At 49.4% G+C, this 15,745-nt stretch overlaps 1 protein-coding gene across 1 annotated transcript in view; it reads right to left on the bottom strand.

The window, feature by feature from the left end:
• JAKMIP1 (janus kinase and microtubule interacting protein 1) overlaps positions 1 to 15,745 on the bottom strand; it is a 128,412-nt gene that overhangs the window by 53,096 nt on the left and 59,571 nt on the right. Inside the window, exons 3-5 of the mRNA XM_040237305.1 lie at positions 12,567 to 13,061; positions 4,823 to 5,032; positions 3,852 to 3,971 (exon numbers count right to left, since the gene is read on the bottom strand). Of these exons, the coding sequence (XP_040093239.1) occupies positions 3,852 to 3,971; positions 4,823 to 5,032; positions 12,567 to 13,061 (825 nt within the window). The remainder of the gene's footprint in view (positions 1 to 3,851; positions 3,972 to 4,822; positions 5,033 to 12,566; positions 13,062 to 15,745) is intronic.

The raw sequence follows: 15,745 nt of genomic DNA, 5'->3' as shown, positions 1-15,745 counted from the left end.
CATCTCATACACTTCCCTTACTTCCAGGCAAAACCCCCAGAAGTCAAGGTTCACATGCATAAAGGTCAGTCCAGCCATCTACCTTCTCCTGGCCACCAATTCTCCCCAGGCACAGACTTAGCTGAAAGCTCAGCACTCTTCAGACAATAGAGGATTCCTGGGCCTGGCGCAGTGCTGCGGGTATGAGATAAATGGGTAGCACCTGGCCCTGAGCTGCTCCCCGAGTCCTCTGAGTATGGCCCCTGTGACTGGTGGAGTGTCCCTCCACCCTCTCATCTCGTCAGCATCTGGAGGCCCTTCTTGGGCCTGGGTCCTGTCCTGGGGTCTGTGTCAAAGGGAAGACACCATGGGGGTGACCATCCAAGAGATGGAGGAAGAGAGCGAAGATGGTAGCAGAGGTAAGAACACAGTGAGACAACAAGGTCGTCATGGATGGTCCACACAGGGGAGGCACACTGTCAGGGGTCAGAAGGGGCGAGATCAGGGCACGTCCCAGGAGTTTCATGGGCGGCAGCAGGAACACGGAATATGGGGATGGGAAGAGCTGGGCGGGCCTGGTGAGGCCTGATTTATGGAGCTGAGAACTCTATCATTGGTTTCCACCCCCAGCTCGCCATCCCTCCCCACCCACCCTCCTCTGGCCAAAGGCTTTGGGGCACAAGCATTCTGTGGTCAGGTCTGCCTTCTAGAACAATCCATCACTCTGACTGCTGTGTGTGGGCCAGTCCAGAGAGACAGAGACACGAGAAATGATGGTAGAGGGGGATACGGAGCAGAGACTGGGAGACTGAACAACTAGAAGCATCCAGTCTTCTTCCTTCTGCATACAGTGTCCTCGGTGACACACACTAGCTGCAAGACCACAGCCAAACTTTCAGCCTCAGTTTTCTCATCTATAAGATGGGAATAATAGTAGCAAACTCCGGGAGACAGTGAAGGACAGGGAAGCCTGGTGTGCTGCAGTCCCTGGGGTTGCAAAGAGCCCAGCACGGCTGAGTGAATGACCAACAATGGTAGTATCTGCCTCAGACACTTGTTGTGAGAACTAAATGCATGGGTATAGCTTTTGCAGGGTTATTTTAATGGATGAAAATTAGAAACAACTTAAATATTCATCAATATGATGACAGTTGCAAGACCCACTGCATCAGGTACTCACCATGTGTCCAGGCATACCCTCTCCATTAACCCTCACCTCGATCCCAGGAGGGGCTCCCTCCCATCTCCATTTCACAGACAAAGAACCTGGCCACAGAGAGGTGGGGCAATGTGCTCAAGGTCACACAGAAAGTGCCAGAACCAAGAACCAAACACAAGGGACTGACTGCAGACCTCTGCTTTGGGTCACCAGGATGTGAAAGTTAAGATGAAACACTGATGGTAGCCATTAAGATGTAAAATGTACCTCAACTTATACATTGTACCGCTAGAAATCTATCCTGCAGAAATAAAGGTTCAAGGGAGTAAAAACAAAAATATGTCTTCTGTGTGGCATTGTGTATAGTAGCAGAGAAACTTGGTGCTGCTGCTGCTAAGTCGCTTCAGTCGTGTCCGACTCTGCGCAACGCATAGACGGCAGCCCACCAGGCTCCCCCGTCCCTGGGATTCTCCAGGTAAGAACACTGGAGTGGGTTGCCATTTTCTTCTCCAATGCATGAAAGTGAAAAGTGAACGCAAAGTCGAAATAGCCTAAATCTTTACCAGTAGAGGAGTGGTTGAATAAACCATGGTTCGGCCACACAGAGATCCACACAGTTGTTACAAAGACAAAAGGAGGTCTTCCGCATTGCTGGGAAATGGGGTAACTGACACATCAAGGGAAAAAAGCAAGTTGCAGAACAACAATACACAGGGAAACTATCCTGTGTGTAACCATAAAATAACAACAAAAAAGGCTCTTCCTGAGTTTAAGGCATTCACATAAACATGAAAAGCATGTCAGAACCACTTCAAACTGTTAACAGTAGTTATCTCATGATTTTAAGATCCCAGCACTGTTATTTACAGTATGCAAGCAACCTAGATGTCCTCTGACGGATGAATGAATAAAGAAGCTGTAGTACACACATGTAAAATGGACTATTACTCAGTCATAAAAAGGAACGAGTGTGAGTCAGTTCTATAGTGAGGTGGCTGAACCTAGAGCTCGTTATACAGAGTGAAGTTCAGTCAGAAAGAGGGAAATAAATATTGCATATTAATGAATATATATTGATTCTAGAAAGATGGTACTGAGGAACCCATTTGTTGTGCAAAAATAGAGACACTTACATAGAGAACAGACTCGTGGAAATAGCGGGAGAACGAGAGGGCGGGACGAGCTGAGAAGGTAGCACCCGCACATATACACTGCTGCTGCTGCTGCTAAGTTGCTTCAGTACCACGTGTAAATAGATTTAAAAGAAGATAAAAATGATAGCTAGCAGGAAGTTGCTATGTAACACAGGGAGCTCAACCTGGCACTCTGTGACAACCTAGAAGGGCTGAATGCTTAGAGTGGGAAGGAGGTTAAAAGAAGGAGGGGACATACGTATACTTATGGCTGATTCACGCTGTTGTACGGCAGAAACCATCACAACACTGAAAAGCAATTATCCTCCAATTAAAAATAAATTTTAAAAAAAGATCCCAGTTCTGGCAAGCTTATCAATTCTTTCTTTAAATGCTTCAGAAGGTCTGAATTTTTTCAAGCAAGGTATTTTTTCTAACCCATTTAGTAAACTATTTTGCCTCTCATGAGGGATTTTTTTTTAAGCTCATGAATATCTACCCAATAAGTGGAGACATAATATGAGATGGACTGTCTGATGAAAGCTATATAAAAATATGCCTTTAAAAATACTGGAAGGAAATGAAATTATTCTGATCCTGTTAAAACCATGAAGAAGTGACACTTATTAACACTTTTTATCTCCATGTGTTTCAAAAATATAGATACACTTACTTTTACAATAAAATTTCGAATAAAGAGAAATACTATGAGGCATTTGTCAAGAAGTTTATATACTGACTACCACTCCATAAAAATTAGTTTAACTGTTTATCCTGCATTTTCAAGAAGTTACTATTTTTACTTGAGATTTTTTTTTTTTTTTTTGGGCTGTTCCCGGCCTTAGCTGCATGTGGGATCAAGTTCCCTGACCAGGGATTGAACCCTGGCCCCCTGCATTGGGAGCAAAGAGTCTTAGCCTCTGGATCACCAGGAAGGTCCTTGAGATTTTTTTTTTTTAACCAGAAGTTCATATCCACTACCTTTAAAAATAGAACTATGTGAACTTTTATGCAAAAGAAAGTAAACAGATAAGCAAAAAATAAAAACTGTCCATAATCATACCACCTAAAACAATTTCCCATATCCAGGATGATGATAATGTGTTTTTGTTCTGTAAACTGCTTTTATCATTTAATTTATTGTGGACAAATTTCCATGGCAGTTAAATATGATCTAAAACACCATTCTTAATGACTGCATACAATTCACTGCATAAATGTTCCATGATTATTTTGATCAGTACTTGAGGATCGAACAAGTGGGGTTTGGTTTCGTCTGGGTTCAGTTTTGGTTGCTACTATATAGAGACATCACTGCTATGAACACCCTCTCCACGGACCCCTCACTGAACTTTTCTGATTGTCAGCTCAGGATAAATTCCTGCAGAAACTAAGGATACTAACAGGTCTCTTCAACAAGCGGTGTTCGATTTTTAATCAGGAAGAAATTAGGGGAAAGTAGAGAAAACCAGATGGCCTGGGTATTAACTTCCTGTTTAGAGCCTGGTTTGTGGCCTCAGGACTGCTCTCCCAAACCTCGCAGGCTCCATCTGCCTCTGAGGGGGTGGGGGGCTGATTACCAGTTCATTCCTCTCGTCTGCCAAGAGGGTATTTCTGTCTTCCAGCTTCCGTATCACCGAATTCAGTTCAGCAATTTTTAGCTGAAATCGCCGCACGTCTCGCTCATCCATATGTTGATCCTAAAATAGAATCAAGACACGAATGTACTTTGAAAAAGCTTAACTGAGTCAGAGTGCTTCATGGACCCTTCTCGGAAAACCCTCAGGACAAAGGTGAGCTCCTCATTAGGGGGACAGTCAGCCGTGCTGGGACTCCCCCAAGTCAAGCAACATGTGGAAAGACCAGCTCCAAGGCGATGAGACGGCAAACCCTCCAGCGGCTCCCTAAGATCTGGGGACCTTCCATCCCAGCTCCTGCTCTCCGAGCATCTCTGATGAAGGCACATCACCAACATGCCAGGACGCTCCTCAAGGGCAGGCACTGTGCCCACCTCGCTCACCACTGAGATGCCAGGACCTCATGTGGTGTCTGCACACAGCCTGCCTGACAGACCTCAGTATTTAGTGAATGAATGAATGAGTGAATGAATGAATGCCTGCAGCTTCGGCCTCCTCTGTGCCTCTTAACTACCAGCTGTCCCCAGGTGCCCTGTCTGTTGGCTGAGCTCCCTCTCCTGGGCAGGGGGCTCTGCCTTTACATCATATTGTCCTCACTGGGTCCCTTTCTGAGCTCTTAGTGGATACTCGGCATTCATGCTTTCATTTCAGTTGAACTCTAAGACCACCAGAGGCAAGAGCAGCCTGCTCTTCACCTCTGCACTCCCTGGGCCGAGCACTGGGCCTGGCCGCCGGGAATGTCTGCATGTGTAGCAGGATGGGTAAGGGAGAGAAGGAAGGGTATGCAGATGGATGGGAAGGAAGGAGGAGGGATGGGGGGAAAGCAGGCAAGCGAGTTCACCAAGAATGACCAGTGGGAGGAGTGACGGGTAGGCGGTCGGCTCGACGGCCCCAGTGCGTCATGAGCCCCTCACCTGGACGCCCATGAGCTCGGCCATGTCCCCTATGCCGGGCGGGAGCTCTCTCTTTGGACTACCGTGGTACCGCTCAGCCTCTCTGACCTGAACCAGCTGCTCATCCAAAGCCTCTTTCTGAAGCTGCAGCTTCTGGGTCTGCCCAGTCTGCACGCCGAGCTCCTTCTCCAAGGCCAGAATCACACGATCTTTCCCCTTGATCTCATCCATCTGAAAAGAGAAAGAATAAGCAGCTGACTGTAGGGGCTTATGACCAAGGAAAGCTCTCCCTTGCTTGCCTCGGGCCCAGGGGAAGGTTCAGCAACTCCGTGGATCCAGGGCGGCTGGACTCAGCAACATGGGGCAGAGAGACACCACAGGGCACGTCCAGGCCCTGCTCCCCTGTCAATCACTGGCCCCAGCACAGAGAAGCACAGAGCTGAGTCATCAACCAGACACTTACCCCGAAACTGATCTATGTTTCTTTCTTTCTTATCTTCATGACATAAAGTCAAATCCTGACTGTCCAGGGTCACCCAGCCACTCCCCACCCTGCCCCATGCAGCTCAGCTTGATCAGAGTTAGTTATCCTCCTGCCTCCCACTCCCATCTGGCTATGTCTCTTGCTTCTGCTGCTAAGTCGCTGCAGTTGTGTCCGACTCTGTGCGACCCCATAGACAGCAGCCCACCAGGCTCCTCTGTCCACAGGATTCTTGAGGCAAGAATACTGGAATGGGCTGCACCCCTCCAGCAAACAGCTCTAACTAAGGTCTCCAACCCTCTCCTGGCCCCCAAACTCACCAGACAATTTTCTGTCCTCTCTCCTCACCCCATCTGACACTCTCACCCACTCCCTGGTTCATCAACTCCCCCTGCCTTCCTGCCCTCCATGGGACTGTCTCCGTCTACTTTACAGACTCGCCCTCCCCTGGTCACCATGGAAGTCTGTAGTTTCCAAGTAGTTTCCTCTTCCCATCTGTAGCCTCTCCCCGACCAGCCAAGTCCTCACCCACGACACTAACTCCCTGTATGAGGCTGGCACTCCATCCTCCTCCCCCTGCTCTGACATCTCTAGGAGTCCCACAGTCAGAGAACCAACTGGCTGCTTCTTGGAGCCCCGGAGTCCCTCAGTCTCCCCATGAACAAGCCCCGGCATGAGCCCCAGCTCACCCAGCCTCATCCCTCATTCCCTACAGGAAGCCAAGCAGAAAAAAAGCTTTTAGGAGGAAGCTTCTGCCATATACCATACACTTCAGTTGTTTCTGGACACAAAAGCCAACAGCTGGGAAACTGCCCCAGGAAGGGTGCTGTGCTGGCGTGCCCTCCTCCCCAAATCCATGCCCTTCTTACCACCTGGGAATGTGACTTCATGTGGAAATAGAGTCTTTGCAGATATAGTTAAGGTGAGGTCACAGTGGAGTCAGGTGGGCTCTAATAACTGGGGTCCTTATAAGAAGAAAGAGACACAAACACAGGGAGAAGATGACTGCAGAGACTGGGGTGATGCAGCCACAAGCCACGGAACACCTGGAGCCACCAGAAACTGGAAGAAGCAGGAAGCACCCTCCCCTAGAGCCTCCAGAGAGCAAAGTCCTGCAACACCTTGACTTCAGACTTCTAGCCTCCAAACCTGTGAGTGAATACATTTCTGTTGCTTAAGCCACCCAGTTTGTGGTACTTTGTAACAGCAGACCTAGGAAACTAATACAGGTGTTAAAAGAGAAAATTTCCCAGTACTAGAGTTTCATTAATTGACAAAAATCATAATAGTTTCAGCTACAGTGATTATCATCACAGAATTTAGGAATAAATTCTGAGATAAGGTACACAAAAAACTTCTGAAAAGAATGCTAATGCTTTAGTAAGAATGGTTTCAACAAACTCTGGATAGAGTCTTTATAACATGGTGCCCGCCATGAGCAAGCCTGTATGTAAGGTGGATATTGCCTTGATTACCCAACACAAAGGTTAAAGCCACGTGCTATAAAACAGCTTGCCACAGAGGGAAAAGTACTAGGCATGGAGTAAGAAGGTATGAACTGGAGACTAAACCCCCACTGGTGAACTGTGTGACCTCTGGCAAGGCATTTGACCTCTCCAAGCTTCAGGCTCACTTGTAAAATGGGGATGTACTCAGCTCCACTTAGAAGGGGAACTGTGAGGACTGAAGGGGACAGCAGACAGGCAGGCTGCTTAGGAGCAAGGCCACTGGATTGCTGGGTCCTGGCCCTAAGGCCACCACTCACTGGCTCTATTATCTTGGTTTGGCTACCTGATTTCTTCCTATGCCTCAGTTTTCTCATCTGTGAAATGGGGATAATCATGGGGTTGTTGTGAGGGTGAAATGAATATATGGAAAGTGCTTAACACATGGTAGGCATAAAATAAACAACTCTAATTGCAACTGCTGCAGGCACATAGTAGGTCTCAACAAGTAGTAGCTCCTGTCCTTCCTAGACTTTTATCTCCTTTGGTGTGCAAATATGAAGAACACTGCAGTGGTTTGAATTATGGTTCCTAAAAGGGTATATTCACATCCTGACTTCAGATACCTGTGAACAGAAACTTGTTTGGGAAAAGGGTCTTTACAGGTGTAATTAAGGACCTTAAGATGATGAGATCGTCCTGGATTAACTGGGTGGGTCCTAAATCCAATGACAAGCATCCCCACAGGACAACGAGAAGGTGCATAGGAAGAGGAAAAACACAGAGGCGAGCCGTTTAAGAGGGAGGCAGAGACTGGAGTGATGCAGGCCCCAGAAGCTGGAAGAGCAAGGAAGGGCCCTCCCCGAGAGCCTTCAGTGGGGCATGGCCCTACTGACACCTTGATTTTGGACTTCTGGCGTCCAGAGCAGTGAGGGAATAAACTTCAGTGTGTCTGTGGCCATTTGTTAAGGCAGCCCCAGAAAACAAATACAAAAGCCCTTCTCATTAAGCACACTCTCAGAGGGTACACATTGAAGTTGATTGTAACCTGAATCAGAAGTTGAAACTCCTAGCTCTGAATCAGACACCTTGAATTGAGACACAGATCGCTCAAGCAGAGAATACTGATTAAGAGCCCTGTCCTGAGCAGACAGAAGTAAGTTCAAATCCCCACCCCCACCAGCTGTGTAACTCTGGGCAGGCTGGGTCACCTCTCTTAGCCTCAGCCTCTGTGAGGTGGGGACAATGAGAACACCCTGTTTAACTAGGGGGAGATTCAGATCAACCCTGGGAAAAATTTATCACAGAACCTGGCATCTTAAAAGCACACAATCAATGCTGGCTGCCATCATTAATCTACTTTAGCTCCTGGCTATCTTATTTAAACAGCAGACCATGAAAAACTGATAAAATATAACTGAGATTTACCAAGGAGGAAAATGGTACCCCTAAAACTCCAGACTGAGGTTTTCAAGCAAAGTCCCAGAGTTCTAACAAGCTCTTTGAGTGGCCTGTCTTTGGAAAAAAAAAAAAACGGCTTCTCCCCTTCCCTCTGCATCCCTCCCTGTCCCCAAGACAATCTCCTGCAGCTCCCCGCTTTGACTAAACCTGATCTGAAGGTGAACTCTTGGTGATGCAGAAAACATTGTTGCCACTGCCGATTTCAACCCAGAAACGGTAAGAACAATGTGAAAAGAGTTAACCACTTAAACTTGTTTTCCTGAATTCAACAATACTGAATGGAGTGCCATCAATGGATGCTAGGAAACACTGATGAGCAAAACAGATCAGAGTCCCTTCCATCAGAGCTTTCATTCCAGAAGTGAGGGTAGCTGAAAGCAGAAGTCAATACTGGAGTAGACTAGAGCATGCTTAGTGCTAGGAGAAAAAATAAAGCCAGGGGAATTAGTGGTGTGAGTTGTTACAAGTTAACAGGTAGGGTTCCAGTCTGTCCCCTTCATCATTCTGGCTTTGCTTTGGGGCCAGGAAGCACTCCCTTCCACCACCACATTACACTAGTCCCTTCCACAAGAGGGCACAGCATCACAAGCAAGATGTCTCCGGAAATTCTCAGCTTAGAAGAGCACTGGTTCCCTACTTGATTCCAGTAAGTGAGCAAAGGGCTTAAACCCAATCACATGGAACAGGTTCCTAGAAAACAGCCTCCACTAGTGGAGATGGCATCCAGGAATGCATGGACGATGTGAAATAGATTCTGGAGCCAACATTTTCTAGGTTGTCACATTTCCCCAGCCAGAGTCCTGAGGTTCCAGAGGTTAGGAGACCTGCCAGCTCACACAGCTGTGAAGGCACTCTTATTTGTTGACTCTGGTCTGGCTCCCAGCCTGATCTTAGTGATCTTTCCCCCTACCCTGAGGATGGTGAGGAAGTGTGAACTTCTGACAGTGACCTTCTTGAGCTTCCCTGAACCCCATCACCTGAGTGTGCGGGACATTCCTGGATTGGTCCCTGCATCCATTTCCCCTTCTCCGACATTCTCACTATCACCATGAGAGGGGGTGGGTCTGCATCACTCCAAATTCCCAGGGCAGGCCCTGATTGGCTCACACCACCTGCATGGCCCCGCCCCTTAATAGTAATTGGTTCAGGGATGGATACATGACCCACTCAGAGCCAATAGCCTGAAGAGGGTGTTGCTAGGACCCTCCTATTTCTTCTTAGGAGTTAAGAAAGAGCTTCTCTCACTTTCTCTGGGCTGTTTCTTGTGAGGACGTAGAGTCTGACACAATGATGGCATCTCACCAGCACAGTGAGAGTCTAAAGTCTGAGAACGATAAAAGACGGGGCAGAGCCTAAGAAACCCAGGTCCTGGGTGACATCATTAGTCCCACTGGGGCTGTGCCAGAGGCTAGTCTAGCTACTTTAGTCAAGAAAACTGGTTTGAGGTAGAATTTCTGTCACTTGCAGCCATAAGATTCTAACTGACGGGGAAAAAACAACAGTTCTGGATGATGGCTATCAGTTCTTACTTACATGCTACTGTGAGCTCAGGAAGACATTTGTACTTAAGAGACATGCTCTTTCTCAGTTTTTAAAAGACCCTCAATGTAGACATTATCCCATTTTACAGATAAGCTTGAGGCCCAGAACAGTGAATGTGCCCACACTCTAGGCAGTAGCAGATCCATGAATCAGACTCAAGCCAGCCTCTCTAGAGTCCTCTCTATGCTGTCTCTCTGCCCCAGAGGCACAGAATCTAGCCACTTCTCAGCAAGCACATCCAACAGCACACATGTCTCAGTAAAAACTCCAGTTTAGCCAGCTCCCAACAAATCCATCGATTTGGAGATAATTTCGTTAGTGCTTCTTCATTGCAAAGTCTGAGGAATCAAGCTGCTACCCCCAGACCCATTCTCTTCTCCTCCTTGGTACCTGTGGATGAATGGTGTCCCCATCTAATTTCACATCTACCTGGAAAATCAGAATATGAACCTGTTAGAAATAGGATCTTTACAGATGTAACTAAGATGTTAAGCTGAGATGAAGTCATAACAGATTGGGGTGGGCCTTCCCTGGTGGCTCAGATGGTAAAGAATCTGCCTGCAGTGCAGGTAGACCTGGGTTCGATCCCTGGGTTTGGGACGATCCCCTGGAGAAGGGAATGACAACCCACTCCAGTGTTCTTGCCTGGGAAATCCCATGGACAGGGGAGCCTAACAAGCTACAGTTCTTGGGGGTCCCAAAGGGTCAGACACGACTGAGCAACTGACACACACAACTAGATCCACTAACTGGTGTCCTTATAGAAAGAGGACAAGACACAGCCATGTGGAAAGGGAAAGGCCACGTGGTGGCAGAGGCTGGAGTGATACAGTATGAGCAAGGAAGGCCAAGAATTCCCAGCAACCACCTGAGGGTGGACGACGACTACACCCTCCTTCATCTGTCCCTCTATTGCCAAGCCAGGATAAAGATATGATGGCTGGCACTCCATGGCAGGAGGGGCCGTGAGGAACAGGGCCATCTCGCAGAGCCCCTTCTGAGAGGAAAGCTGAGAGGCCCTGTGGCCTGCACTACTCTGTGAAGCCCTTTCCAGACTTTGCACATTAACAGAGAAATAAATTCCAGATTTTAAGCCCCTGTATAACAGGGTTCTCAGACCTAATCCTAACTGATCTAAGGAATGAGTCCAATGGCCCCACACTGACCACAACTGCCTTTTTCTCCTCAATTGTTTCTTAAGAGGCATGTTAAATGTGCAAGCGGAAGCCTAGAAGCCTTCCTGCATTTCTAATCCAATTCAGCTGACAAAGAAACAAAATGCAGGCCACCTTCTGAACAGTGTGCCAAGAGGCCTGTCTGAGGAGGGACATTTATCAAGTGAGGGGATAGCGGGAGAAATGGACATTAATTCCTTTCACTCTCTTCTCCTAAGTGGCCCCCACACACTGAGACAACCTGAACTGGGGATAGTTCTACTTGGCACTGGAATGGAAACAGATACCAAGTCCTGGGGCTTCTCTGATGCTCAGATGGTAAAGAATCCGCCTGTAATGTGGGAGACCCAGGTTCAGTCCCTGGGTTGGGAAGATCCCCTGGAGAAGGGAATGGCAACCCACTCCAGTATTCTTGTCTAGAGAATCCCATGGGCAGAGGAGCCTGGAAGACTACGTTCTGTGGAGTCACAAAGAATTGGACACAACTGAGTGAATAATACACACACACAGAGACACCAAGTCCTTGGTACATTTTAAATTAAGCTCAATCCATCTCTTGGGCAAATACTTGTTTTCTCCCCGTTCTTTTTCCCTTAAATATACATTTCCTGGGGCCTCTATGGTGCCTCAGCCAGTAAAGAATCTGCCTGCAATGTGGGAGACCTGGGTTCGACCCCTGGGTTGGGAAGATCCCCTGGAGGAGGGCATGGCAGTCTACTCCAGTATTCTTGCCTGGGCAGAATCCCATGGGCAGAGGAGCCTGGCGGGCTCCATGGCGTTGCAGAGTTGGACACGACTGAGCAACTAACACTTTTACTTTTTTTATACATTTCCTATGACAGAGGAACATATTTTATATGTCTCCTATTACAGAAACTATAGTCTGTTGATAAAGACTTAGTTAATTCTCAGCACGCTGGAACAGATATGTGATCATTCCTCCTTCTGTAGATGAGGCACCAGAGATTTAGTGACCGTATGCAACCTGATTGGGGTCACAGCTGACAAGAGGAGGAGTCTGGATTCACACGCAGAAGAGACCTTCTCCAAAGCCTTCTCTTCCTAATAAGTGACAACACCGCCCCCATACACGGAGGGGAAAGGGGCTGCGAGACACCTCTAAGACCTCAGTCCTAGTATGTGCTTAGATTTTCTATAAATTAGAAATTTAAAATCAGTGCAACTCTTCTGCCAGTCCAGGTACTGGATTGTTAAGATGTGAACTGATGCTCTGTCATTGGCTGGTGACCAGTCTAGGGATGGTCCTTCCACCTCCAGTCCTTCAATTTCTTACGGTGTCTCCCACCGACAGGAGAGCCCTGGCCGAAGCATCCATCCCGCACCCAGGATGGGAGGGACTTTGCTGGAACCCTAGGGCCTAGAGCCAGGCCGGGAGCACAGTGGTCCCCATTTACTGCTCCAAGAGGGGAGGATGGGATACGTGCTTGCAGAGAGGCCACAAGCATGAGTCAGGGAAGGATGAGGGGCGTGTGCACAAAAGGAGAGGTTGTCTGTGCGCAGGGAGGACAGGGTGCCTGTATATAGAACAGAAAAGGTGCCTGTGTACAAGAGAGACAGGGCGCGCATGCGTGGGGAGTGCGGGGAGTGCGTGTACTGCAGGACCGGCGTGCACGCAAGGCAGGGCGGGTCGGCACACGTACCAGCCTGCGGATGTCGCGCTCGCACTCGCGCTTGATGCGGTGCACCTCGTCCTGGTGCGCCTGGTAGGCGGCGCGCAGGTCGGCCGCCTTGGTCTTGTCGGCCTGCATGCAGTTGCTGAGCGCCTCCTCCGCCTGCTTGCGCGCCGCCTTGAGCTCCAGGATCTCCTGCTGCAGCCGCAGGCGCTCGCCGTCGAAGGTCCTGCGCGCCTCTTCGCGCGCATCGGCCAGCAGCGCCGTCTTGACCTTGTCAGCCGCGCCGTCGCGCAGCACGTTCAGCGTGGCCTGCAGCCGCTGCAGCTCACCCTCCTTGATCTTGGCCGTGCGCGCCGCCTCCTGCTCATGCTGGCGGATGAGCACCTCGCGCAGTGCCTGCAGCTCCTTGGTCTTCTCCTCGTGCAGCTTGGCCCTGAGCTCCGAGATGTAAGCCGTGTGCCGTCGCTGCTCCTGCTCACGCTCCAGCTTGGCCTCCTGCAGCCGCTCGCGCAGCTTACCCACCTGCGGCCAGAGCGGGGAGACTCGGTCAGGGTCAGGGCCAGGACGGGGGGCGCCGGCCAGGCTCGCTGCCACCTCCCCAAGTCCCTTTTTGTATGACAGGCCCCTGAGACCCTCCTGGGCCCCCACCCTCCCTCCATCAGCCCCACCCATACTCTTCCTTACTGTTTTACTGAGATTTCCCCAGCCGTGGAAAACCATCTGAAGGTGTTGGAGGAGGGTCAGACTCTGACATACCCTCTGGTTTGGAGTTTTTCCGAGAAAGGACAATTTATCAGTCACAAAATATGCCCTGCAGTAATCATCTGTCTCATCAAAGTGTAGACCAGAAATACATTTCCAGTGCTCCTGCCCTGAGCTCTGGAGTTAGAGATGGAGCAGGTGAAGGTAGAAAGGGGTGGAGGTGGGGGGAACGGAGGTGCCCTCACTCCCCTGCCAGGACTGGGGGGCTCCAGTGCCACAGCAACATGAACCCCTCACCACCCCAGAAAGGGGGCAACTGTTTTGCCTGAGGCAGCCAAGGTTCGGACTTCCCAGGTGGCTCAGTGGTAAAGAATCTGCCTGCCGATCCAAGAGATGTGGGAGACGTGGGTTCGATCCCTGGATGAGAAAATCCCCTGTAGGAGGAAATGGCGACCCACTCCAGTATTCTTGCCTGGGGAAATCCCATGGACAGAAGAGCCAGGCAGGCTACAGTCCGTAGGGTGACAAAGAGTTGGATATGACTGAGCATGTATGCAACCAAGGCTCAGAGATGTCCCAGTGACCTGCCTGGGGTGAGGGGCTGCCAAGGGGCCGGGCAAGGCTTTACCCCTGGGTCCCTGGCCCCAGAGAAAGTGTTCTGCAGATGCCAGGCTGCCAGCCCCACCAGAACATATTCATCTATTCAGCAAACGAAACTTTACTTATAAGATGTGCCAAGGGAGTGTTTTCTTCAAATACCCCAAAAGGCTTTATTCGACCTTTCCATTTCAAATATCACACAATTACATACATTACACAAGAATCCATTTGCTTTCTAAATGACACCCATCTCCAAAGAACCGAAACAAATGTGTCTCTCATGGACAGGCTGTTTCCATGGAAAGTGGCATAATTTCCCCTGGACCACACTGTTTATAGCACACCAACATGCTGAAATTAATTTTAGGTGAGGAGTTTTACAGTGTTACGTAGGGTGGACCAATCTTTACTTAAAACAGCAGGGAAAAAGCAAATAAAACCCTCCAGGCAAAGACACAAGTCTCCTTACATCAAACATAATTGCGGAAATTAAACATGGACCCAGTCAGAAGGCCCATTTTGCCTGAGAGTTAGAATGGGCCTCTTTCTAAGGGACTAAGGGCCAGGATGCCAGAACTTTAAATACTGAACATGATTTCCCAGGGAGGGACTAAGTGCTTGCAGCATGCTCCTTCCAAGGGAGCAACTCTGTCCTGACTTCCTGGGTTAACACTGACAGTGATCTGAAGTCAAAAGGATGGGATCTTGTCGGATTCTGAATCTGTGCCGATGAATGCATTTCCCTTGGCAAATTACCTAACCTCGAGATGGTTAATGGTTATGTGTCCACTGGGCAGGGCTGTGGGGGACCAAGTCATTCAGCCAAACACGAGTCTAGATGCTGCTGTGAAGGTATTTTTAATGATTAATATTTAAATCAGCAGCCCCAGAGTAAAGCAAATGATCCTCTATAATGTGAGTGGACCTCACTTAAGGCCTTAAATCAGTTGATGGCTTTAACAGAAAAGACTGAAATGCCCTGCCTCATTACTGTGCGATCCATGCTCCCTGAAATTTCCAGCCTGCCTGCTCTGCAGATTTCAGATTTGTCAGCCTCCATGACCAGGTGAGTCACCTTCTTGAAAAAAAAAAAAAAAATCCCCCTCCATCTCTCTCTCCTATTGGTTCTTTTTCTGTCTGAAGAACCCTGACTATAAAACCTCCCAGATCCTTCCCTGTGAAACAAGTCCATTAACAGCTGCCCCTTGAAGACTCTTGGGAAGAGGAAAGCTGAAAGTGGATGAGCGGATGAAGGGAAGTTTGATCCCCCATAAATAAAGGAAGGAGGGATGTGGACAGTGTGAACAGAGGTGTGTGCAGGGCAGTCTGAGGGTTGGGGAGGCTGGGCCTGTCCCTGGGAGGGACAGAGGGGGCCAGCTGACACTAACAGTGACAGAGGGCCCAGGGATGCTCACAGTGGATGGGCCGGGGGAGGAGAGCCTGCTGGTCCTACCAGCTCTACCTAGAAAAGCCCAGGGTCGAGCCCAGGCAAGGACCCAGGAGTAGCACAGTGAGCCGGGGGCCGCCCCCGGTGTGCACAGAGCACCCCCTCCTTACTCCATCCAGCTGAGCAGGTTGACAGAAGGCACATGTCATCTCACTCGCCAGACGCCTCTAAGCCACCCCACCAAGTCGAGAGGGGCGCAGGAGAGAGGGGACGTTCCCAGCCTTGTCTCAGCACCTGGGCTTTAAATGCAACAAGAGCAAAATGACCGAGAAAGGGCACGCATCAAGGTAGGAGGGGCTGGTGGGGAAAACGCTGCCCACCCCACCCTCCAGTGGGCACAGGGAAGTCAGCCTCCGCTTGGCTGTCTCCCCCGCTCCTCAACCCATCCCTGCGACCACGCTGGCTCAAGCTGGCAGCTGCAGCCCTGTAAGAGACCAGGGCAGTCACCTCACCAAGC

The sequence above is a fragment of the Oryx dammah genome, unplaced genomic scaffold (assembly GCF_014754425.2).
Source record: "Oryx dammah isolate SB20612 unplaced genomic scaffold, SCBI_Odam_1.1 HiC_scaffold_3, whole genome shotgun sequence".
In the NCBI taxonomy this organism is placed as follows: Eukaryota; Metazoa; Chordata; class Mammalia; order Artiodactyla; family Bovidae; genus Oryx; species Oryx dammah.
Note: the sequence above shows the minus strand (reverse complement) of the source record. Positions and strands in the feature narration are given on the sequence as shown.